Source organism: Esox lucius, chromosome 15, assembly GCF_011004845.1.
Source record: "Esox lucius isolate fEsoLuc1 chromosome 15, fEsoLuc1.pri, whole genome shotgun sequence".
Classification (NCBI taxonomy): Eukaryota; Metazoa; Chordata; class Actinopteri; order Esociformes; family Esocidae; genus Esox; species Esox lucius.
The window spans coordinates 5,181,815-5,208,195 of record NC_047583.1 but is presented as its reverse complement, the minus strand read 5'-3'; the positions used below and the strand labels follow the sequence as shown (position 1 = coordinate 5,208,195).

The window sequence follows — 26,381 nt, the reverse complement described above, 5'->3', positions numbered from 1 at the left end:
GTTAGTGAGCACTTCTCCTTTGCAGAGATAATCCATCCACCTCACAGGTGTGGCATTTCAAGATGCTGATTAGACATAATGATTATTGCACAGGTGTGCCTTAGGCGGGCCACAATAAAAGGCCACTCTAAAATGTGCAGTTTCACTGTATTGGGGGGGTCCAGGGGGGTCTGAAAACCAGTCAGTATCTGGTGTGACAACCATTTGCCTCACAAAGTGCAACACATCTCCTTTGCATAGAGTTCATCAGGTTGTTGATGGTGACCTGTGGAATGTTGGTTCACTCCTTTTCAATGGCTGTGCGAAGTTGCTGGATATTGGCAGGACCTGGAACACACATGTCCGGTGAGTATGCTGGCCATTCAAGAACTGGGATGTTTTCAGCTTCCAGGAATTGTGTACAGATCCTTGCAAGATGGGGCTGTGCATTATCATGCTGCAACATGAGGTGATGGTCATGGATGACTGGCACAACAATGGGCCTCAGGATCTCGTCACGGTATCACTGTGCATTCAAAATGACATCAATAAAATGCACCTGTGTCCGTTGTCCATAACCCACGCCTGCCCATACCATAACCCCACCAACACCATGGGCCACTCGATCCACAACGTTGACATCAGCAAACCGCTCACCCACACAACGCCATACACGCTGTCTGCCATCTGCCGAGAACACCTCTCCAAAGTGCCAGATGCCATCGAATGTGAGCATTTGCTGCAGTCAGGTCGAGACTCCAGTGAGGACGACAAGCATGCAGATGACCTTCCCGGAGATGGTTTCTGACAGTTTGTGCAAAGATTCTTTGGTTATGCAAACTGATTGTTGCAGCAGCTGTCCGGGAGGCTGGTCTCAGGTGAAGATGCTGTATGTGGAGGTCCTGGGCTGGTCTGGTTACACGTGGTCTGCGGTTGTGAGGCCGGTTGGATGTACTGCCAAATTCTATGGAACACCTTAGGAGACGGCTTATGGTAGTGAAATGAACATTCAATTCACGGGCAATAGCTCTGGACATTCCTGCAGTCAGCATTGCAATTGCACACTCCCTCAAAACATGCGACATCTGTGGCATTGTGCTGTGTGATGGAACTGCACATTTTAGAGTGGCCTTTTATTGTGGCCAGTCTAAGGCACACCGATGCAATAATCATGCTGTTTAACCAGCATCTTGATATGCCACACCTGTGAGGTGGATGGATTATCTCGGCAAAGGAGAAGTGCTCACTAATACAGATTTAGACAGATTTGTGAACAATATTTGAGAGAAATAGGCCTTTTGTGTACATAAAGAAAGTCTTAGATCTTCAGCTCATGATAAATGGGGGCAAAAACAAGTGTTGCGTTTATAATTTTGTTCAGTGTATGTCAAAATAGTTTACTGGAGCTATCAAATAAGGATGATGAAAAATATCAGAATGTTTAGCATTGTGCACATGTGAAATATCCAAAATGTAATTAGCTACTAGAAAATTATTACAGCACCTGTTATCGTTTGAGCAGTTTAACTGACATGTATGGAAATATCAGTTTCAAATGTAAGGAAGGAGGAGAGAACCGAAGATTCAAAAACATTTAGATATTTGACAAATTCGGGTATACCCACATCACGAATATATTGGGATGATGGGGTTTCAGATGTCTTTTGATGTTTGTTGTATCTTTCTACCTATAATTTGTACCAGGAGAGTAGCTATAGTGAACCCCATCACTCCTTACTAGGCTGCCAGATTAGAGAACAGTCGGAGAGGTTCCTCAGAAATTACCTGGGCAAAACATTTCTTTTCCACAAATGATTAACTTGGAAAGTGGAACCGCCCATATTTCGCCATCTTGGCTCCGTGGGTCACGTAACACATTCATTTTAACCATAGACGTTTAAAAAAGGGAGTGGTTATGGATGTTTGCAATGATCAGTCAGTCCGCAAAGCTATCAGGTGAACGATCACCTTCAAAGCTCGGAAATCACTATTGAAATGTAGATATATTGGAAAAAGAAAAGGGTGCAACACTGTGTACCTTTCGGAGAGTGAGTGGAAAAATTAACTACAAATCCCATCAAACATTGCGTCCTGTAGTGTCAGATCACCAACTAAATACACGTCACCTGGCCTATTTCCACATAGAGTGCGCAAACACTGATGCAGAGAAGCCAGTGTTGCCAGATGGGGCAGTTTCCCATAAAATTGGGCTATTTTTTATGACAGCGTGTGGGCAAAAATGGGCTTGGGGTGGTTTAATTGCAGATAGGGTTGTTTAGTAAAAATAGCGTTTGGGCTGTTTATTTGTGGAGTCTGCAGGGAGTTGTGGGTTATACTGTCACTAAGATCTGGCAACACTGTCGGGATGCAAATAGCTAGTATAACTTTGTTTGGTTACTAGCAGTGGTTAATTTGAGCCAGATCCTGCTGGAACAGGATTCTGCACCTCTCAGATTTTCTTCAGTTTGTTCTGGCACCTACTTTTCACAGATCTGGTGTACTGCGCATTACTTTTCCATCACTGTTTTCGCTTTGCACTGTAAACATTCCACTAGAAGCAATCAGAGTTCATAAAGTTTTCTATTCTTGCAGCCTCTTGAAGCCTTAGCACTCTCTGACAAGATTGTGAAAGTTTTATCTTTTTGTTGTCCGCTAACTGCGCTACCGATGTGTTTTATTTGCATCGATTTGCCAACTGGATCCATGTCTCTAACATGGCCCAATAGGTTCCAGGACCTCCCGATTTACAAATTAAGCATTGGTAACTAGCTATATTGTTATATATATATATATATATACACTCACCTAAAGGATTATTAGGAACACCATACTAATACTGTGTTTGACCCCCTTTCGCCTTCAGAACTTCCTTAATTCTAAGTGGCATTGATTCAACAAGGTGCTGAAAGCATTCTTTAGAAATGTTGGCCCATATTGATAGGATAGCATCTTGCAGTTGATGGAGATTTGTGGGATGCACATCCAGGGCACGAAGCTCCCGTTCCACCACGTCCCAAAGATGCTCTATTGGGTTGAGATCTGGTGACTGTGGGGGCCATTTCAGTACAGTGAACTCATTGTCATGTTCAAGAAACCAATTTGAAATGATTCGAGCTTTGTGACATGGTGCATTATCCTGCTGGAAGTAGCCATCAGAGGATGGGTACATGGTGGTCATAAAGGGATGGACATGGTCAGAAACAATGCACAGGTAGGCCGTGGCATTCAAACGATGCCCAATTGGCACTAAGGGGCCTAAAGTGTGCCAAGAAAACATCCCCCACACCATTACACCAACACCACCAGCCTGCACAGTGGTAACAAGGCATGATGGATCCATGTTCTCATTCTGTTTATGCCAAATTCTGACATCTGAATGTCCCAACAGAAATCGAGACTCATCAGACCAGGTAACATTCTTCCAGTATTCAACTGTCCAATTTTGGTGAGCTCATGCAAATTGTAGCCTCTTTTTCCTATTTGTAGTGGAGATGAGTGGTACTCGGTGGGGTCTTCTGCTGTTGTAGCCCATCCGCCTCAAGGTTGTGCGTGTTGTGGCTTCACAAATGCTTTGCTGCATACCTCAATTGTAACAAGTGGTTATTTCAGTCAAAGTTGCTCTTCTATCAGCTTGAATCAGTCGGCCCATTGTCCTCTGACCTCTAGCATCAACAAGGCATTTTGTCCCACAGGACTGCCGCATACTGGATGTTTTTCCCTTTTCACACCATTCTTTGTAAACCCTAGAAATGGTTGTGCGTGAAAATCCCAGTAACTGAGCAGATTGTGAAATTCACAGTGCAACACATCTCAACAACCATGCCACGCTCAAAATTGCTTAAATCACCTTTCTTTCCCATTCTGACATTCAGTTTGGAGTTCAGGAGATTGTCTTGACCAGGACCCTGTTGGACCCTGTTCGGGGCCTCCCCCGGGTAGGGCCACAGTGTTGCCAGACCCCCCCGTCTCAGTTCCATGGTGTCACGCTGCTATATTATTGTGCTGGGGGATATGAGGGATGCACATTCTAACTTTTCTCAGTCTCCTCCAGTTTTAAATTTTAGGAGGAGATGAGGTCCTGGTCCACACCTGCGGAGTACCTGGTTTGGGGGCCCGTTGCTGTCCCTGTCCTTGTCCACCTGGTCATACTAGTCTAGAATCAAATAGACTCTGGATTTAGCCCAGAGAAATGTATTTATTATTCTAATTGGACTCTTAATATCTCACCCGGCACAGCCAGAAGAGGACTGGTCACCCCTCTGAGCCTGGGTCCTCTCTAGGTTTCTTCCTAAAATTCGGCCTTCTTAGGGAGTTTTTCCTAGCCACTAAAATCCAACACTACTGTTGTTTGCTCCTTGGGGTTTAAGGCCGGGTGTCTCTGTAAAGCACTTTGTGACAACTGGGCTTTATAAATACATTTGATTGATTGATTGACCACACCCCTAAATGCATTGAAGCAACTGCCATGTGATTGGTTGATTAGATAATTGCATTAATGAGAAATTTAACAGGTGTTCCTAATAATCCTTTAGGTGAGTGTATATATACACTCATCATTAATATGGAATTTATATATGCATAATTAATTAATCTTTCATATTAGCTACAGAAACGTTATGTTAATATTTAATATCTCTATGGCTCAAAACAATGGATATTTTTCTTCAACAGTGGATCCTTTCCAAGTCTATACCATTGCGATGAGAAAGATGAAAACAATTCTGCTAATGCTCATTCATCCAACAGTGAGAAGCTCTCTTTCCAGAATCCTCCTATCCAATTGTAGTTAGATGTTTTCTTTGTATATATTTTATCAGTTAACGTATTGTCAACCGCCACTGAAATATAGGTCTTTAACAAATATTTTCGTAAATATTTTTGATGACGAAACTAACAACGCTACAAACACCCCTGTGACCCCCCCTAAAAACATCTGATATATTCAGGATACCGCACACGTGCACACACACACACACACCTGCGTAGTGGTAAGGTGTAACAGAGCTGGTTGTCTGTCGTATGAGCCCTGGCTGAAGCAGCATCTTCTCCAGGGTCACCTGGAGACGGAGAAAGAACAATGGGGTGCTGAAATGTTAAGACGGATTGAATAGCTGTATGAAGAAAGTAGTGGACTGTTCTAACTGTAGGCATTATAACAGTATAAGACACTGAGTATTTTCTCAACAATGTATTTCTGTGTTAGAATCTCAACTGCATTTCCTCGGTTCCCAATGGCCTCTGCCTTTGCATCCATCTTCAAACCCTTTGCATGAGAGAGGTTTCAGCCAATGAGTCTTTGATGTAAAGCATTTCGAGAAGGAAACAGGAGATGAGAAATGCAACTGAGATTCTCCCAGAGAGTGATGTTGCATCTTTCTGCCACTTCTTTGTGACTTCTTTCTTTTGCTAATTTTCCCTTTAAGACAAATAACATGTGATTAATGAATGTGATTGAATGTAAACTCTGACCAGGAAGTCTCCTTTGCTCTTTGATAGGCTGTGCAGGGCGTACTCTGAGTTAGTCCCGCCCCCCGGACACACACTGGAACATGACATCTTCAACAGACAATCCACTAGAGAGAGAATGAAAGAGAGACTTTTTTTTGTGTGTTTTTAACTATATAATTAACTTTTTTAATATTTCTAACATTTGTATTATTTTCCATTTTAGAAACTGCTCTATTTTAGTGTAAATGTTTCAAAGACATTGGGGAATAGCTAGATTGGAATATTGACCTACTGATTATTTTATAACAGTTTTATAACAGAAACCTAATAAGAAAGCCTAATAAAATGATTTACCGTTTGTTGCATTTCAGTTTTCTGTGATGTATAATAATGTAATATTGGGATTCCTAGTGTGGGACACTAGGCATATTACAAATGTGTCACATTGTTACATGAACTTGATTGAAGCTGTATTATAGTGTAGCATGAGCGCAATCCATAATTGTTCAAATAAAAATGCTATCACGTTTAGTCAAATCACAAAATAACTTTTGCATCAAAGAAGTGCTCTCTGGACTTGGAATTTGACGCTTTCACAGCTGAATGCATTACTTCCAGACACTTTGCTGCTAGTCAGTGCTAATCGCTCTCCAGGCTTGGCAACATGTTATTGTCCATGTCCAAAAAAAAAAGATTTTTTTTTAAATTGCATATTTACATGCAGCCGAGAACAATTAAATTGATGGTCCTATTGCTAATAGTTTTCTTGGTATTTCCTTTTTATCATTGTGATAGGCTCACGCTTTACCAACATGGCCTTCTCCCACTATTTACTTTGCCAGTATGGCGTGCCGGAATGTACTGGCCTACTTTTACTTTGGTATTTAGCCTGTTTCTGGCGTCTGGTTCATGAGTGTCCGGTGTCTTAGAGACGTCCATCTAACCGAAACGCTGCCCTACATCGAGTCAAACTAGTGCCTGTCGTCCCAAGGCGTGGTCACAGGATGAGAGTACCTCTATGCTGGGTGGAGGGGTTCTCCAGGTCATCCCATGGGGTCCACAACATCACTGCATTGTGCCGGTCTGAGTGGGCGTGTCTTCGGTCATGAAGAGGTGGAACTTCAGCCTGAAATCCCACCCCTATGTTGATTCTCCTGTGAGTGACGGTTCAGTAAGCAATCAGAGTTGTGTAGGCCACACAGACAAGAGTCTCTGCACTAGAAATAGTCTTGAAGAATGAAAGAAGATTTGCGCGTTGTGAGTCTCAAGCATTTTGCCGCTTCAGTTGTTGACAACGAATGAATAAATAAGGCAGAACATTTCCCTGTCCATAGTCCTGGTTGTGTTGCACATCAAGTTGTTGCCTGACTATTCTGGCTGCCACTGCTCTCCTGTCCTTGTCAATCTGGTCATGCAGCTGACTAGGATTCTGTTTATAGACCGTGGACACATTCCACATGCATTCATTAATTATTATAATCTTGTTCTCTTATAATCTTTACCCAGCACAGCCAGAAAAGGACTGGCCACCCCTTAGTGTCTTCGTATGTTCTGACCTACTAGGAGGTTTTTCCTACTGTGCATCAACCTAGTTGTTTCTTGCTCTTTGGCGTTTAAAGCTGGGTATCTGTAAAAGCACTTTGTGACAACTGCTAATGTAAAAAGGGCTTTATAAAAAACATTTGATTGGTTCGTTGAACAATTGAAGTTATGTTTCAGTGTCTGAATGGACCAGGTACACGTTGTGGCATCTTCAGTGATATAAGCAAAGTTGGTTAGCATTCTTTTGTGATCAAAAGTATATTTTAGCATGGACACTGCAATCTGAAGCATCTTCCATTAAAATGGTCTGTGGGTGGGACTTTGAACCTCTTCCTTCCTAATAAACCGGTGAACTCTTTGGGACTTGTGATTTCACCACCTTATGAGGCTTACAATCATACCCACTTACTACAAAAACACTGTCAATGGTGATGTGATCAGGTAGGAAGTCAGTAGAGGGTGATGTGATCGGGTAGGAAGTCAGTAGAGGGTGATGTGATCAGGCGGGAGGTCAGTAGAGGGTGATGTGATCAGGTTGGGGGTCAGTAGAGGGTGATTTGATCAGGTAGGAGGTCAGTAGAGGATGATGTGATCAGGTTGGGGGTCAGTAGGGGGTGATGTGATCAGGTTGGGGGTCAGTAGGGGGTGATGTGATCAGGCAGGAGGTCAGTAGAGGGTGATGTGATCAGGTTGGGGGTCAGTAGGGGGTGATGTGATCAGGTTGGGGGTCAGTAGGGGGTGATGTGATCAGGCAGAGGTCAGTAGGGGGTGATGTGATCAGGCAGGAGCTCTGAAGGGGGTGATGTGATCGGATAGGGGGTCCTTACGGTTTTATCCTGACCAGCTGCTTCTCAGGCGTCACCATGTCTCCGTTGCCCCTCATTAGAGAGCAGAACAGCCCAGTTCCTGCCCTATCAGGGCACAGCATGGGCGCTGGGGTGTAGGCCCCACTGACCCCCGTAGAACGGAGGAGACTCCGGAAGACCCCGGTGCACCCCCTGGAGGCCTGGCACGGGACGACCAGAGGTGAGGGTTGATGCTGATGCCTCTTTTTCTTCCACCCTCTCCTTACGTCTTGCTCCGCCTCCGGGCACTCCTCCGCGCCGGGAGCAGGGTGTCTGATGGGCACAGACACGGGCATCACTATGGCGACGGGAGACAATGGCCCTGCCCCCTCCCTCTAAAAGAGAGAACAAGAGACATTGAGAAAGAGAGTGAAAAGGAAAGAAAGAGAAAAACAGATATGTTTACTACACAGAGCTACAAGTTATCGTAAATGCATATTTCAGTTTCGAAACGTGTGTGTGTGTGTGTTGTCTAACCATCCTGGGTGTTGGTGTCCTGCTGGTCTGTCCTCGGAGGCCTCCGTGAGAACGCAGGTGTCCGTTCAGAGCCGGAAGACTCCTGAAGACCCTGTGACACACAGAACACAGAAGCCTGCTGACACACACACACACAGACACACACACACACACACATGCACAGACACACACACGCACATGCACACAGACACACACACGCACATGCACACAGACACACACACACAGATACACACAGACACACACACACAGACACACATGCACACACACAAACACACGCAGACACACACACAGACACACACACACACCTGCATCATCATCATAATCAATACATACAGGCTCCCAAAAACAACAAATCTCCAGGAAACCACTTTAGAGGTCAGGGATAAAACCTTTTTTGAGCCCTGTGTCATATAGGGACTTGGGTTTGCGCTGAGACGCTACAGCAATTAACGTCTCTCTCAAATGAGTCCCAGTTAGCGGGACTAACTGCATTCACACTGGCTGTTCTCAGCAACTGACGCTTTGTAGAAGATATATTCTGCGCTTGAGCAAGAAATGCAAAGTCCCCCTCCCAAGTTGACTCCCTCATTGACTAGCGGTTTCTTCCCCCATTTTCGAATTGTTTCAGAGGTGTGCCGAAGTTGAAGTGATGGGAAAAATCTTTGGAATAGTGCACATTTTCAGTGTTTCGATTGCCATTGGAAATCCATTCATTAAAATCCATCAGTCTCGTTCTTGTCTGGAAAACGTGTCGACAAAGCCCAATAACGTCCTTACCCCGCCAATTTTCTATATGTCACAACAGATTTGAGGACAACGATCCTAAGAAAGAAAGAAAAACAAGGAACATACCTACAGTTTGACGTCTCATCGTTTTCCAGCTGCTCTGTCAATGTCACCTAAAAGACAAGGAACATATAACAACCAAAATTAACTCAACACAGTGAAGTACAGCACAGTGAAGATTGAGCACAACAAGCTCATTAACTCAACACAGTGGAGTACAGCACAGTAGAGACTGAGCACAACAAGCTCCAACCCCATAGCAAATCAGAACACTAAAGTACCTGCATTTGCTGAGCTGGTGGGGAGCAGAGAGGCCCTTTATGATTCAAGTGTCTCATGTAGTTCGGGTTCAGGTGTGGTCCTTTGCTCTCTGGACTGACCCCCCTACCTGCTGCCCACCCTCCACACGGGAGGACGGGGGGGGAGTTGGAGAGAGGGCTTGGGCTAGGGTTATAGTAGGGGCTATGGTTTGGATAGGCGTTGGGCTGACAGCTCAGGCCGTAGTTATGGCTGGATTGAATGTGAGCATTTGGATTGGAGTAGGGACCAGCAGAGGAGGGGCTAGAGCTAGGATGGTTAGAATGGGGACTGGCGTTTGATTGAGGGCTTGGGTGTGGGTAGGAGTAGGGACTGTGGTTGGTTTGGGGGCTGTAGCTGGGGGTGGGGTTAGGCTGAGGGCTATATTTGGTTTGAGGGTGAGGGTTAGAGTTGGGGTGGGGATGGGCGGAGTTAGGGTACAGGCTATAGGAGGGGTTGGAGTTGGGGTAAGACTGGGGGCTCAGGTACCAGGGCGAAGTGGGTTCCAGAGGGGTGAGGGGACTCTGGGGGGGCTGCGTGTACAAACACTGGCTTGGCTGTTGACTGGCAGGGCTCTGAGCATGCATGTATTGGCTTGGTTCCTGGTGCTGTGTTGGCGTGTAGGACATGTGTGTGTGTGACTGGGTCTGGCTTTGTTCCTGCGGGGTCGGGTCTGCGGTACTGTACGCAAGTTCTTGTCTTTGGAGCTGGGCCAAGATATGGAGTCGGAGCTGATGGTTCTGGAGCTGGCTCTGGACTGACTGATGGTCACCGCTATCCGCCAGCTGGCTCTGAATGTCCTGAGACTGCTGTTCCATGAGACGGCTCTCCTGGTTGCTGTACATAGCCTGGTGGCTCATTTGGTCGTCCTGATAGCTGGCAGGGTTCTGATGGTCCATTGGATTGTCCTGATAGCTGCCGGGGGTGTTATCCAGGTCCATATGGATCTGTAGCTGCCTCTGGTCCACGTTAGCTGGGTGATCAACATGGTGGTTCTCGCATTGGTCCGGCTGATGGTTGAGGTTAGGTTCGTAGGCACGGCTGTGGTTCTGCTGGAAGCTGAAGGCGTAGCCTCGCACACTCTCGTCAGGGCGGCTCTCAGCCTGTTGGTCTGTCTGGTCCTGGGAGTAGTCCTGTGTGTAGTAGGGTTGGGACGGATGGTAAAGGGGGGACAGGAGCTGACACGTGTCCACATCAGAAGGGACCCCCCTGGGAGTTAAGTCCGTTTCTACCAGGTCCTGAGGCTGGGCCAGCAGCTGGGACTGAGAGAGAGGGGGCAAGCGCTTGGGGAAGAACAGGGGAGCTGGCTGATGGGCGCAGGGCTGATGGGACATGGGGGAGGGAAGGGGGGAGATGGGGGAGTAGAAACGGGACATGTGGATTTCCTCAGGGTCCATTGTGCGAAGACGCTGACTGGACGTCGAAACACTGGTAGTCACGCTAATGACTCTCACACCCGGGGGAGAGCGCTGTACTGCGACGCCTGTTGGTCCCTCACCAGCCCGCCGTCGCTGTCATCCCTAACACAACCGAGAGGAGAGAGGGTTAACTCACACGCGCTTCTTTTCCTACTACACTTCTGAGGACTTCTTATGGAGTCACTGCCAAACAAATCTCCAGGTCACCTCACCAATACGCCTTAGCTATTAGATCCACTGGATCATTCGAATACCTTAGAAACATGCCTGCAGGTAGAAGCAACCTCAGCAGGTAGAAGTAACAGTCACTGGCTGCCAGCTGCCCTCCACGGAAAGGTGCCCTCCAAGGAAAGGTGCAGCCAAGATGCTGCCATCCCATCCCTCCCCCGGGACACTTCGCCTGCCAGAGGATCAGAAGATTATCCTCTGGCAGGCGAAGGGAAAACAGGTACTACAGGTCAATCATGACATAAAAAGCCCTCTGCAAAAACCCACCTCTTCCACAGAGGCTAAAATTACTATTCTCTCTGTCAATCCACCTCAAAACTACCTCAAAACTTCCTGCAACCAAACATTTCCCTGCATCTAGATTGCTGAACATACTGGAACTTCAAACTGAAGCATGAATCAAATTATGCGCCTAGCGACTATTGTATGTCATTCTTTAAATTATACCAGGTAACATTCTGGGAATGTGTAACACCAGGTAATAGGGCAGCACGATATATCCTTTCAGCATTGACATTGCGATGTACGCATCCGCAATAGTCACATCGCAGAACATGCGATTTAGTAAGGTAAACATATATCAGTCTACAATATTTATATATTTTAAATTTTTTAAAACTAGCATTATATGTGTATGATATAATGTAATTTATTCCGATTTATGGGTTATTGGATACACAGTTTATTATTATTATTTTAAACACAGTGTTTGTTGCTGCACGTGGTTGACATAGGCTCTGCTTGCGCGTGACGAAATGATGAGCGAGAAAAAGACCGAAATTGATAATTTGGTTGCAAAAAGAAACGCATCGTCAATTATATGGAAATATTTCGGCTACAGACAGGATGATGTTGACCAAAAACAGGTACTTTGTCGAGAGTGCCTTGCAATTGTTGCCACAACTCGAGGCAACACGTCCAATTTGTTCGATCTCAATGCCCTCCAAAAATCTATTTCGGATGCCTTATTCAGTATTACACCATACGAGAAAGGTTCCAAACGGCAGAGAGAAATCACAGAATCAATCAAATTTCACGTCGCAAAAGACATGGTACCAATTAACACGGTTTCCAAAGAGGGTTTTGAAAACATGAATCGTTTGCTTGACAAGCGGTATGTAATGCCATCACGCAACTATTTTTCTCAAGTTGCCATCCCAGAGTTGTACGAGAAATGCAAGGCACAAGTTGAAAAAGAGCTGTCACAAGTGGAATATTATACAGCAACAATGGAATTAAATGCATCTATATTATGGGTTATCATTAAGTAAAATAGTTAGTGCTAAATTCATGAGATATAAGTTATATGAGAATGAATGTTTTTTATTATCAGTCTTTTAAACATAAAGAAAGCATGCTAAAACTCAACGTTTTATCTGTAAATAACTAATTGTGTAATCATTTGCAAAACAGTTTTATGAACCCAGAAGGAACTCAATCTACCTTCACATTCCCCCTTTTAGAAACAAGAATGGGGTTCCAGACAGAAGACGATCAGCAGGATACTAGAGCAGCAGAAGGCTATAACTCAGGTCCTGTCTGAGGACACAAAGACACGGCATCTAATTCTAACTTGGCAAGATATGGATGTCCTGGAATCTGTCAGTAAGTCACTGGGTCCACTGCTGGACTTCACAGATGCACTCTCAGGAGAAGACTGTTAGTGTCTCATATGTGAAGCCAGTTCTTCACCTCTTCAACACTTCAATGCTGCTAATACAAGAGGGAGACACAGACTTGACCAAGACCTTGAAAACTGAGATGTTGCACTACATCAACAAGAAATATAGAGATGAAGCTACTCGGGAGCTGCTAGATTCTTCTTGTTTGGGCCCCCGGATCAAGATGGACTTCATCAGTGAAGACAACAAGCCCCAAGTCAAGGCCAGAGTGGCATCAGAAATGATGGAATGCCAGGAGGAGACGTCAAGCAGCAGCACTGAAGTGGGGCCTGAAGTTGCTGATACGTCCCAGGCAAAGAAAGCCAAGAAGTCCTTGGGAAGTTTCTTTAAACAGAGCGGAGCTGCAGCAAAGGGTGATTCCACTCTGACCCACAAGGATGATGTGGAAGCAGAATTAAACAACTACCTGCTAACACCTTCCATAGACAAAGAGGAAGATCCACTTGAATGTTGGAAAACAAATAGAGTAAGCTTTCCACATCTCGCCAAGCTTCCCCACAAGTATCTATTCATTGCTGCTACAAGTTCCCCCTCAGAGAGGCTTTTCAACATTGTCACTTGCCAACGGCCATGTCTCAAGCTTGTAATGGTGAATATACTGGTATTCTTGGCCAAAAACCTTCATGTTTGAGTGAGCAATGTATACATGCTTAAAGTCAAGTTATTATATTTGAACAGAATTTAGATTTACTATATTATTCTACAGTTGTGAGAAAGACATTTATTTATTTTACTAGGTACTCTGTTTAGAAAGAAACCAGATTTTATACAGTTGAAAAGTTTAATTTAATCGGGACTTGTCTAGCCATGATGATCAACAGAGTCATTTTCCTTTGGCACTGTTGGTAAGAAACGTTTATTTTAAAAACAAAAAAAAAAAAAAAAAAAAAAACAAAAGTTTGTCCCCTCCAAGAACTGCCACCTTAACGTGGTGGAGGGGTTTGAGTACCCGAGTGACCCTAGGAGCTATGTTGTCTGGGGCTATATGCCCCTGGTAGGGTCTCCCAAGGCAAACAGGTCTTAGGCGACGGGTCAGACTAAGAGCGGTTCAAAACCCCCTAAATGAAGAAAAACATTTTGAGTACCGTGACGTCGCCCGGTATGGCGCAGCCGGGGCCCCACCCTGGAGCCAGGCCCGGGGTTGGGGCTCGTATGCGAGCGCCTGGTGGCCGGGCCTTCCCCCATGGGGCCCGGCCGGGCTCAGCCCGAACGGGCGACGTGGGGCCGCCCTCCCGTGGGCTCACCACCCACAGGAGGGACCATAAGGGGCCGGTGCGAAGAGGATCGGGCGGCAGTCGAAGGCAGGGGCCTAGACAACCCGATCTCTGGACACGGAAACTGGCTCTAGGGACGTGGAATGTCACCTCGCTGGCGGGGAAGGAGCCTGAGTTGGTGCGTGAGGTTGAGAGGTTCCGATTAGAGGTAATCGGGATCACCTCTACACACGGCTTGGGCTCTGGAACCACACTCCTTGAGAGAGGATGGACTCTTCACCACTCTGGAGTTGCCCATGGTGAGAGGCGGCGGGCTGGTGTGGGTTTGCTCATAGCTCCCCAGCTCTGCCGCCATGTGTTGGAGTTTACCCCGGTGAACGAGAGGGTCGTTTCCCTGCGCCTACGGGTCGGGGATAGGTCTCTCACTGTTGTTTGTGCCTACGGGCCGAACGGCAGTGCAGAGTACCCGAACTTCTTGGAGTCTCTGGGAGGGGTGCTGGAAAGTGCTCCGACTGGGGACTCTATTGTTCTACTGGGGGACTTCAACGCCCACGTGGGCAACGACAGTGACACCTGGAGGGGCGTGATTGGGAGGAACGGCCCCCCGGATCTGAACCCGAGTGGTGTTCAATTATTGGACTTCTGTGCTAGTCACAGTTTGTCCATAACGAACACCATGTTCAAGCATAAGGGTGTCCATCAGTGCACGTGGCACCAGGACACCCTAGGCCGCAGGTCGATGATCGACTTTGTTGTCGTCTCATCTGACCTGCGGCCGTATGTCTTGGACACTCGGGTGAAGAGAGGGGCGGAGCTGTCAACTGATCACCACCTGGTGGTGAGTTGGATCCGATGGCGGGGGAGGAAGCTGGACAGACTCGGCAGGCCCAAGCGTACTGTAAGGGTCTGCTGGGAACGTCTGGCCGAGTCTCCTGTCAGAGAGATCTTTAACTCCCACCTCCGGCAGAGTTTCGACTGGATCCCGAGGGAGGTTAGAGATATTGAGTCCGAGTGGACCATGTTCTCCACCGCCATTGTCGAAGCGGCCGCTCGGAGCTGTGGCCGTAAGGTCTCCGGTGCCTGTCGAGGCGGCAATCCCCGAACCCGGTGGTGGACACCGGAAGTAAGGGATGCCGTCAAGCTGAAGAAGGAGTCCTATCAGGCCTGGTTGGCTTGTGGGACTCCTGAGGCAGCTGACGGGTACCGACAGGCCAAGCGGGCTGCAGCCCGGGTGGTTGTGGAGGCAAAAACTCGGGCCTGGGAGGAGTTCGGTGAGGCCATGGAGAAGGACTATCGGCTGGCCTCGAAGATATTCTGGCAAACCATCCGGCGCCTCAGGAGAGGGAAACAGTGCCCTACCAACGCTGTTTACAGTAGAGGTGGACAGCTGTTGACCTCAACTGAGGATGTCGTCGGGCGGTGGAAGGAGTACTTCGAGGATCTCCTCAATCCCGCTGACACGTCTTCCATTGAGGAAGCAGAGGATGAGGGCTCAGAGGTGGACTCGTCCATCACCCGGGCTGAAGTCACTGAGGTGGTCAAGAAACTCCTCGGTGGCAAGGCACCGGGGGTGGATGAGATCCGCCCTGAGTACCTCAAGTCTCTGGATGTTGTGGGGCTGTCTTGGTTGACACGCCTGTGCAACATCGCGTGGCGGTCGGGGACAGTGCCTCTTGGATGGCAGACCGGGGTGGTGGTCCCTCTTTTTAAGAAGGGGGACCGGAGGGTGTGTTCCAACTATAGGGGGATCACACTTCTCAGCCTCCCCGGGAAAGTCTATGCCAGGGTTCTGGAGAGGAGAATACGGCCGATAGTAGAACCTCGGATTCAGGAGGAACAGTGTGGTTTTCGTCCGGGCCGTGGAACACTGGACCAGCTCTATACCCTCTACGGGGTGTTGGAGGGTTCATGGGAGTTTGCCCAACCAATCCACATGTGTTTTGTGGATTTGGAGAAAGCATTCGACTGTGTCCCTCGCGGCATCTTGTGGAGGGTGCTTGGGGAATATGGGGTCCTGGGTCCTTTGCTAAGGGCTGTCAGGTCCCTGTACAACCGAAGCAGGAGCTTGGTCCGCATTGCCGGCAGTAAGTCAGACTTGTTCCCAGTGCATGTTGGACTCCGGCAGGGCTGCCCTTTGTCACCGGTTCTGTTCGTAATTTTTATGGACAGAATTTCTAGGCGCAGCCAGGGGCCGGAGGGTGTCAGGTTTGGGGACCACACAATTTCGTCTCTGCTCTTTGCAGATGATGTTGTCGTGTTGGCCCCTTCTAACCAGGACCTTCAGCATGCACTGGGACGGTTTGCAGCCGAGTGTGAAGCGGTGGGGATGAAAATCAGTACCTCCAAATCTGAGGCCATGGTCCTCAGTCGGAAAAGGGTGGCTTGCCCACTTCAGGTTGGTGGAGAGTGCCTGCCTCAAGTGGAGGAGTTTAAGTATCTAGGGGTCTTGTTCACGAGTGAGGGAAGGATGGAACGGGAGATTGACAGACGGATCGGTGCAGCTTCTGCAGTAATGCAGTCGATGTATCGGTCTGTCGTGGTGAAGAAAGAGCTGAGCCGCAAGGCGAAGCTCTCGATTTACCAGTCAATCTACGTTCCTACTCTCACCTATGGTCATGAGCTTTGGGTCATGACCGAAAGGACAAGATCCCGGATACAGGCGGCCGAAATGAGCTTTCTCCGCAGGGTGGCCGGGCGATCCCTTAGAGATAGGGTGAGAAGCTCGGTCACCCGGGAGGAGCTCAGAGTAGAGCCGCTGCTCCTCCACATCGAGAGGGGTCAGCTGAGGTGGCTTGGGCATCTTTTTCGGATGCCTCCGGAACGCCTTCCTGGGAAGGTGTTCCGGTCCCGTCCCACCGGGAAGAGACCCCGGGGAAGACCTAGGACACGCTGGAGGGACTATGTCTCCCGGCTGGCCTGGGAACGCCTCGGTGTCCCCCCGGAAGAGCTAGAGGAAGTGTCTGGGGAGAGGGAAGTCTGGGCATCCCTGCTTAGACTGCTGCCCCCGCGACCCGGCCCCGGATAAGCGGGAGAAGATGGATGGACAAAAGTTTGTGAAATACAATGGTTCTGTGTTGATATTTGTTATTCATGTTAAGTTCAATGGTATTTATTAGTCTGGTGAAGACATCCTGTATTATTTCATATTGCAATATATATTGAAGAAAAACAAAATATCACAATGTCAGTTATTTCCAATATTGTGCAACACTACCAGGTAACATTCTAGGAATGTGTAACACCAGGTAACATTCTGGGAGTGTGTAACACCAGGTAACATTCTGGGAGTGTGTAACACCAGGTAACTTTCTGGGAGTGTGTAACACCAGGTAACATTCTGGAAGTGTGTAACACCAGGTAACTTTCTGGGAGTGTGTAACACCAGGTAACATTTTGGAAGTGTGTAACTGTACTTAGTCAATAAAGATGATATAAGAATGGAGTAACCAATGGATAATACATTTATAGAATTTATAATATAGAATTTCTTTAAGTGTGTGTGTGTGTGTGTGTGTGTGTGTTTATTTGGACTGTGTTTGTGAGGTGTGAGAAAAAACAGCATATGCAAACTATCTGATAGGACACTGTCATACGCATTCAACCACTAACACAATTTTTCACATTTTCTTACACCCCCACACTCACACGCACACAAACACACAGACACACACACACATACTACCACAGACAAAGTCATGCAGTCAAACGGACACATCACTTTCACACTATCAGCCAGCCCCCCCCGCTCTCAAGATTAAGATTAATGTCACATATTTGTCATTGGAACACAACTCCTAAAAGTTGGAGAAGTACTGAGGGCCGCAACTTTTGGCTAGGATCAATTTAGTCACAACAAACAAATGTTTTACCCTGATGGCATTGGGTTGGGATCTAGCAACCTTTGCCTTTAACCACAGGGGCATCTGACCACACCCCGAATTGTACTTCTACCCACAGTCTCTCTCACACACACAAACACCACATCTTCACTGTCAGCAAGCATAGTATAACGTCCTGTCACATGACCCTGAGCAGCTTAGGGAGTAACTCCTTTAAAGGAAAAGACTGAAAAAAAAAGGTGTCTGTAATGGTAATAGGGCCATATGGACACCAATTTAAAAAAAAGTGTGTGTGTCAACGTGTATGTGTGTGTGTGTGTGTGTGTGTCAATGTGTATGTGTGTGTGTATGGGTGTGTGTGTGTGTAGGAGAGGGGGCAGTGTGGTTCAGAGTTTCCAACCACTGCTTACCCTGCTTTCGCAATGACTGCCACAGTAGTGTCACACACACGCACACACACGCACCCAGAGACTCACACATTAAAAATACTTTGTATCGACAAGTTATTATTAAATTATTCTAAAGTGCAGGCTAATCTCAAACTACATTTCTTTTTCAATTTTCTTTTTTGTGTCTGTGGCTACAGTGGCAAGGTAAGAAAATGCGTTATCATGAAAATGTTGAGCATCCACCCAGGATGTCAGAGAGGAGTGGAGAGGAGGAGGCAATCACCAAATCATGGGCTTTTAACTAATACTGTTACTGTTACTGTACTGTAATTTTACTAACAAGTGTTTCACTATGAAGTAAGGATCACAAGACTTAACGACTACAGACCCGTCGCCCTGACCTCTGTGGTTAAGAAATAATTTGAGTGCCTTGTACTGTCCCACCTCAAGACCATCACCGACCCTCTACTAGACCCACTGCCGTTTGCCTACAGAGCCAACAGGTCTGAGGATGATGCGGTCAACATGGCTCTACACTTCATCCTCCAGCTTCTGGACTCCACTGGAACCTACGCCAGAATCCTGTTTGTGGACTTCAGTTCCACATTCAACACCACAATTCCCACTTTGCTCCAAGACAAGCTCTCCCAGCTGGGTGTGCCCGAGTCCACATGCAGGTGGATCACAGCCTTCCTTTCCAACAGGAGCCAGCACGTGAGGCTGGGGAAGCGCCTGTCTGACCCCCTGACCATCAGCACTGGCTCCCCTCAAAGCTGTGTCCTGTCCCCCCCTACTCTTCTCTCTGTACACCAACAGCTGCACCTCCAGTCACCACTCCGTCAAGCTCCTGAATTTTGTGGATGACACCACCCTCATCAGACTTATTTCTGATGGAGACGGGTCCGCTTAGAGGTGGGAGATTGACCATCCAGTGTCCTGGTGCAGTCAGAACAACTTGGAGCTCAACGTTCTACAGACAGTGGAGATGACAGTGGACTTCAGGAGAAGCCCAGATGCCCCACCCCATTGCCCTGGGTGGCTCCACAGTCAACTCTTTGGAGTCCATTCGCTTTCTAAGCACCACCACCACCCAGGACCTCAAGTGGGAGCTGAACGTCACCTCTCTTACAAAGACAGCAGAGCAGAGGATGTACTTCCTGTGACAGCTGAAAAAGTAAAACCTGCCAACGACTATGATGGTGCATTTCAACACTACCATCTTGAGTCCATCCATACTTCCATCACCGTCTGGTACGCTACAGCCAATGACAAAGGCAAGGACAGGCTGCAGCGCTTCATCCGCTCTGCAGAGAGGGTGATTGGCTGCAGTCTGCCGTCTCAACACAACCAACACACCTCCAGGATACAGAGGCAAGTGGAAATGATTGGGGCTGATCCCTCTCAACCTGGAAATGTACAATTCAGAGCTCTCCCCTCTGGCAGAAGGTTGAGGTCTATCAGGACCAAAACGTCTCGCCACAAGAACAGTTTCTTTCCTACAGCAGAGGGCCTCATGAACCTGCCCCTGGATCCAAAATGACAATAGCCCCCTCACCACATACACACACAACCCACAACTGGACGAATCTATTACCCCCACCCACATACACACAACCCTCAGCTGGACAATATCTCGCATCTTACATATATTTCTTTAGCTATTTTCTTTATAATTTATTAATTCTCAGTCTGCTATTTTTCTGCTCGAGCACAGTTCTTATTTGTTTTGTATTTCCCTTATTCCTTTAGTATTAATGGTAGCACCAATGGCCAGAACAAAGTCCTTGTTTGTTGTGAAACTTACTTGGCAATAAAACTCTTTCTGATTCTGATGAGCAACGTGCTGCGCTCATCTCAAAATCTTCAAGTGTAGCTCTCATGATGCCTCCTCAATCACATGCAGGAGAAGCATGGTGTTAGCGTGCCTCTGTCATAGTTTGTTACCTTGTTCACGGTAAAGCCACTCTCTTTCCCAGAGCAACTTAGAATAGTGAGCGAGTCCAGTTTCATATTGGCCCGCCCCGGCGACATAACCTTTTTCAACATGGCTTACTGAAGAGGTGAAATGCTCAGCATTTCAACAGCATGACGGAGGCCATGTCAAGTTCTAAGAAAGGGTGGATGAAGCAACTTTCTTAGTACTTGGACCGTGCCAGATGTCCTGCCTTTAAACCTGCCCAGGTTTGTCGCCCTGAGCAATGGAGCCTGGATGAGGAGAAGAGGCTGTAGAGGAAATCGATAACTGCAACATTTTAAAATGCAATAGCGTAATAAAACACCAACAGCAGTAGTTTGAATTTATTGCCCTGTTTCCCCATTAATGTAGTCGAAAGTTAAGGAACCCTCTCCCTACAATTACAATTATAGCAGAAAAAGGCTAATTTATCAACCCAGAATCCACTGGTTTAGGTGATTAGTACATGATAGCGTTGTATATATTCAAAGGTCGACAAGCTGAACCGATAAGCACGTTTTATTGGCAGGACACAGGAACTTTTTTCGAATAAAATTTGAAATTTTCCAATTGATTTCTAAAGATTTATCCAGGTCCTGCCAGGCGTATTAACATTGATTTTAAAGGGCACACCTGGACAGGTGTGTGACAGACAGGAGGCCGTGACCACTTGCACAGGGGAGTCCCGTCTTGCTGCTTCAACACTGATTCATGTAGCAGTCTAATCCTATGAGCCTGAGAACATGGCCAAGACTCCCAAATATCAGCATCACAAGCTCACAATGATGACCAAAGCTCCTCCGGCGTAATGTGAGGGGCTGATATTAGCTGGCTACAGAAGATCTGCTGATCACACACAGAGCAAGACTTAGTGAGAGGGGGAGAAATGGAACAAGGAAGGGAGCAGGAGGGAGAGGCAGGTGTTGACATTCATCGACAGTGTATTTGTGAGTGTCTAATTGTGTGTGTGTGTGTGTGTGTGTGTGTGCGCGCATGTGTGTGTGTGTATTTGTGTGTGTATGTGTGTCAGGAAGTGCAGTCATCTCTCTCAAGGCAAGACGTTTCCTGTATACACTAAACACTCGAACACACACTCAAAGCATGACTGAGCATATCTAAGCAAACTAATCACCCAAAACACAGATAACTTCAACGCTTCATATTAAGAACAGAACTAATCCAACATTCATACACCGATAACTTCAAAGCTTCATACTAAGAACAGCACTAATCCACCACTCCAACACCAACAACTTCAAAGCTTCATACTAAGAACAGAACTAATCCACCACTCCAACACCAACAACTTCAACGCTTCATACTAAGAACAGAACTAATCACCTACTCATCCACCGATAAATTCAACACTTTGTTCTATAAATAGAACTAATCACCAAGACACACAAGAATAATTGAATGGCTTCATACTGTGAATAGAACGGTGCCACAATGAGACAAACACAGAAGTATAATGAAAAGATGGCCCAAATCCACAAGTCTGCTTCCTCTATCAACATTCACTCTTTAAAACTATTACTACTACTTGACATATTGCCACATTAGCAGAAGCCAGTATGATAAAGACATATTATTTAAAACTTTACATTCTTCTGGTATACGCTCGTTATTAACGAAATCAGCAAAATGGGACAGTCTGTATTTTCTGTTTCATCATACTAGCTTTTCACAAACGTATCGATCTCTTTTCACACTGATGCACAACATACTAGTAAACTTTCGCCGCCATAAATGTCAAACTCACATATCAACACATGAACTGTACATGCCTAATTGTTTGGCTGTGGTTTCCATACCTGCGTAGAAGGCAGTGATCCAGGAATATATGTTGAGCGTTGGTCTTGCAATGCTTTCACTGACTCAATGTTCAGACACAGACTCACAGATAAGTGTGTGTGTGTGTGTCCATGTGTGTATGTCCGCATGTGTACATATGCCGTAACGAGCTCTGTCAACGACAGGTAGAGGATGTGGTTGAAAACCCCTCAGCTATAATCAAGTACATTACCAAAGTCACAAAACACATGCGTACAAACACACAAACACGCAGACAGCTACGAAGACGAAACCCAAATCAGTTGATGCAGAACTTATGTCAGAGGCCAGGTGAAAGACAAAGTGAGAACGGAAAAGCAGCCTTTAAAGGCACATAAGATTGTCTCAGCAGATGAAGGGCAACATCAGATGTTTATCCAGGTAGGTAAAACCTCTACGTATGTCCTAAAAAGCAGCTGTCTTTGAGCAATGATGACTTTGAGTGCAGAGATTGTGATTGTGTGTGGAGACAACTTTTATTTTTAAGACTTTCTTAAACCTTAAACCTAACTTTATACCCTCAAAACTAACATCCAGTCCCATCTGTAATACCTTAAATGTACACTAACCTTAATGCCTAAAACTGATGCTTACACTTAAACTTAAAAATCTATTCCAGGACTTGTGCAATAATACCATTTTGTTTTTAAACACATTTTTGGCTGAATGTGTAATTTATTATTTATTTGCGTATAAAAAATATGTACAATCACTATCATACCTCAGTCATGAAATTCCAAGTATGAAAGCGAGTGGTGTTGATGACATGGGGCAGATACACCGATCAGCCATAGCAATAAGACCACGGACAAATGAAGTGAATAACACTGATAATCTCATTATCATGGCACCTGTCAGTGGGTGGGATATATTAGGCAGCAAGTGAATGTTCTGTCCTCAAAGTTGATGTGTTAGAAGCAGGAAAAATGGGCAAGCGTAAAGATCTGAGTGACTTTGACAAGGGCCAAATTGTGATGGCTAGATGACTGGGTCAGAGCATCTCCAAAACTGTAGCCCTTGTGGGGTGTTCCCGGTCTGCAGTGGTCAGTACCTATCAAAAGTGGTCCAAGGAAGGAAAAGCGGTGAACCAGTGACAGGGTCATGGGCGACCAGTGCTCACTGATGCACGTGGGGAGCGAAGGCAGGCTTGTGTGGTCCGATCCAACAGATGAGCTACTGTAGCTCAAATTGCTGAAAAAGTTAATGCTGGTACTGATAGAAAGGAATCAGAACACACAGCGCATCACAGTTTGTTGTGTATGGGGCTGCATAGCCGCAGACCAGTCAGGGTGCCCATGGTGACCCCTGTCCACTGCTGAAAGCGCCTACAATGGGCATGTGAACATTAGAACTGGACCACGGAGAAATGGAAGAAGGTGGCCTGGTCTGATGTATCGTGTTTCCTTTTACATCATGTGGATGGCCGGGTGCGTGTGTGTCGCTTACCAGAAGAACACATGGCAACAGGATGCACGATTGGAAGGAGGCAAGCCGTCGGAGGCAGTGTGATGCATTGGGCAATGTTCTGCTAGGAAACCTTGAGTCCTGCCATTCATGTGGATGTTACTTTGACACGTGCCATCTACCTGAGCATTGTTGCAGACCATAAGCACCCTTTCATGGCAATGGTATTCCCTGATGGCACTGGCCTCTTTCAGCAGGATAACGCGCCCTGCCACAAAGCAAAAATGGTTCAGGAATGGTTTGAGGAACACGACGACATGTTCCAGGTGTTGACTTGGCCTGCAAATTCCCCAGATCTCAATCCAATCAAGCATCTATGCGATGTGCTGGACAAACAGGTCCGATCCTTGGAGGCTCCACCTCGCAACTTACAGGACTTAAAGGATCTGCTGCTAACATCTTGTTGCCAGATACCACAGCACACCTTCAGAGGTCTAGTGGAGTCCATGCCTCGATGGGTCAGGGCTGTTTTGGCAGCAAAAGGGGGACCTACACAATATTAGGCAGGTGGTCATAATGGCTGATTGGTGTATGCCTGCATACATCCTATGTGCCTGGACCATCTGGCCAAAGAAGCAACCACCCATGTTTAACCCATTCCTTTGTGAGAAAATGCAAATAGGATGGCAGTTTGTTTATATCTCAGTCACCCCTGCGAGTTATACTGACCAACCATCTCACTTTCTCTGTCCATCTACAGGAAACACCCTTAATACTCTATATGGAATGTAATTGGCTCCTGTAGTCTCATCCACCAAAAGCCTTTTTTTTTATATCAATCCATAAGTATTCAGACTCTTTATTCAGTACTTTGTAAATGCGCCTTTAGCAGCAATTTCCATCTTCTTGGGTATGCTGATACCAGCTTTGCGGACCTAGATTTGGGCAGTTTCTCCCATGCATCCACGTGGATCCTACCAAGCTCTTTTAGATTGGATGATGAGCATCATTGAAATGTAATTTTCCGGTCTCCACCCAGATGTCCAGACTTTGGCCGGGCCACTCGAGTACATTCACAGACAGAATTGTTGTTGTGCTGAAAGATGATTTTTGCCCCAGCCTGATGTGCTGTGCACTCAGGATCAGGTTGGCTTCAAGGAACTTTCTGTATTTTGGTCCATTCCCTCAATCCTGACCAGTTTCCCAGTTCCTGTTGCTGAGAAACATCCTCATAGCATGATGCTCCCACCACCATGCTTCACCGTAGTGATGGTTTTAGCCATGTGATTAGTAGCACCTTGTTTTCTTCAGACTGGCATTCAGGGCTAATAGTTCAATGTTGGTCTAATCAGACCTTTTTCTCGTGCTCTCAGAGTACATCAAGTTATGTGCCTTTTACTCAGTAGTGGCTTTTGTCTAGCCACTCCACAATAAAGGCCAGATTGATGGAATGCTGCAGAGATTGCTATCCTTCTGGCAGGTTCTCCCATATCTGCAGAGGAACTCTGAAGCTTTGAGTGGCCATTGGGTTCTTGGTCACCTCCCTGACCAAGGCTGTTCTGGCTCAGTTGCTTGGTTTGGCTGGACAACCAGCTCTATTAAGAGTCTTTGTGATTCCAAACGTCTGCCATTTCGCTGTGCTCCTGGGAACTTGCAATGCTAGGGCAATACCTTCCCCTGTTCTATGCCTACACACAATTCTATCTTGAGGTCTATGGAGAATTCCTTGGACCAAATGGCTTGGTTTTAGCACTGACATGCAGTGTGAATTGTGTGACCTTATAGACAACAAAACTGGGTGGAAATGAATATTTTTTTGAAGACAGTACATCCCATTTCAGTAATTTAGCTGACGCTCTGGAGACTTTACAGGAGCCACCATGGAACTGGTGCTAAAACCTCTCTATTCTCCAAAGATGCAACACATTAGAATCATTGAGATTTTAACCAGCAACGTTTGGTACCCAACAGTCTTAACCAGTAGGCTTCAAAGCAAACACTAGGACACATTTCCACAGTTCAGATCTACAACAATGCTGTAAAGGATGCAGTGAGATTAATAATGTTAGGTACATGTCATAGTTGCAGTTATGTAAATAAATAAATATGCTCTGGTGGCAGTAAAAACAGTCAAGCTCCCTATTTGCTCAAAGCATTTTTTTTGTTCAAAGGCCAAAAAAGGTCAAAAAACGTTCTTGAAAGAAAAAATTTATATAAGGACTTGACATTTAACTATTTCTATATATATATAAATATAAAAATATTATAGAAATATTATAGAAATATAGAAATATACATACATACACTTTTTTTTGCATAAGTCATTTTGCAGACACTTCTGTCCACAGAACCATGGCAATATAATGGTAATTTTTTTTAAGCTATGATATTTTTTAGGTGCATGGCTCTACTGACATTGTATGAGGCTAAAACGAAGGTGCATTAACATCGTTCAAATTATACCACGGTGTAAGTGGAAGTAGCAGTAACATGGTGTACATGAAAGTATCACAGTAGTACCACTGTATATTGGTATTATGTTATTATAGTTAGTTGAGAATTAGGTTTTAGTCAAATGGAATGCAGAAATACGTAATTTACCTCGAGTTCTACTTGTGTTTAGGTCAGGTACCGTAGCGAAACTTATTCGGCCGAGTTTCAGTCGAGGTCCATCAATCCACGTCCTAAGGGTGTATACAGATGTGGTGCGAGCGGCAGACCTGTGCAGATACGAGCTCAAGTGTTGTTCCTGGGTAATTAGCGCCCTCGTGTGTTTGTCTAATGTGAACTAATTTGTAAGTCGTAAATAGTCGCTTAGAATGAATCTAAACACAGTTATGTCCGTTCTGTGTCACTGACCTGCGCTGTTTTAAACGTAAGAAAGTGGTAGGCTTTATTGCGAATTATTCTGTTAGACCATTTCAGCCCACTTATAGTGTATGCCGCGCCGCACCGCCCCCCTCCCGCCTTAGTTTACCCAAAATAAAAAGGACGATAGTCTACACAACTGATACAAAGCACGCTTACTCTTGTCTTATTTGTAAGA

The 26,381-nt window shown here is 46.1% G+C and overlaps 1 protein-coding gene across 3 annotated transcripts in view; it reads right to left on the bottom strand.

Annotated features, from left to right (window-relative positions):
* Positions 1-26,370, bottom strand: part of LOC105028735 (transcriptional-regulating factor 1) — a 33,462-nt gene extending 7,092 nt beyond the window's left edge. The window contains exons 1-8 of one of the 3 annotated variants that reach the window (XM_010901682.3): positions 25,937-26,370; positions 9,359-10,894; positions 9,144-9,190; positions 8,292-8,409; positions 7,797-8,149; positions 6,442-6,581; positions 5,449-5,552; positions 4,958-5,036 (exon numbers count right to left, since the gene is read on the bottom strand). In XM_010901682.3, the coding sequence (XP_010899984.2) occupies positions 4,958-5,036; positions 5,449-5,552; positions 6,442-6,581; positions 7,797-8,149; positions 8,292-8,409; positions 9,144-9,190; positions 9,359-10,771 (2,254 nt within the window). In that variant the 5' untranslated portion in view covers positions 10,772-10,894; positions 25,937-26,370. Of the gene's footprint in view, positions 1-4,957; positions 5,037-5,448; positions 5,553-6,441; positions 6,582-7,796; positions 8,150-8,291; positions 8,410-9,143; positions 9,191-9,358; positions 10,895-21,912; positions 22,088-25,936 lie in introns of those variants that run through there. The other 2 variants (XM_010901681.3, XM_010901683.4) reach the window with 2 other exon arrangements.
* Positions 26,371-26,381: the final 11 nt, after the last annotated feature.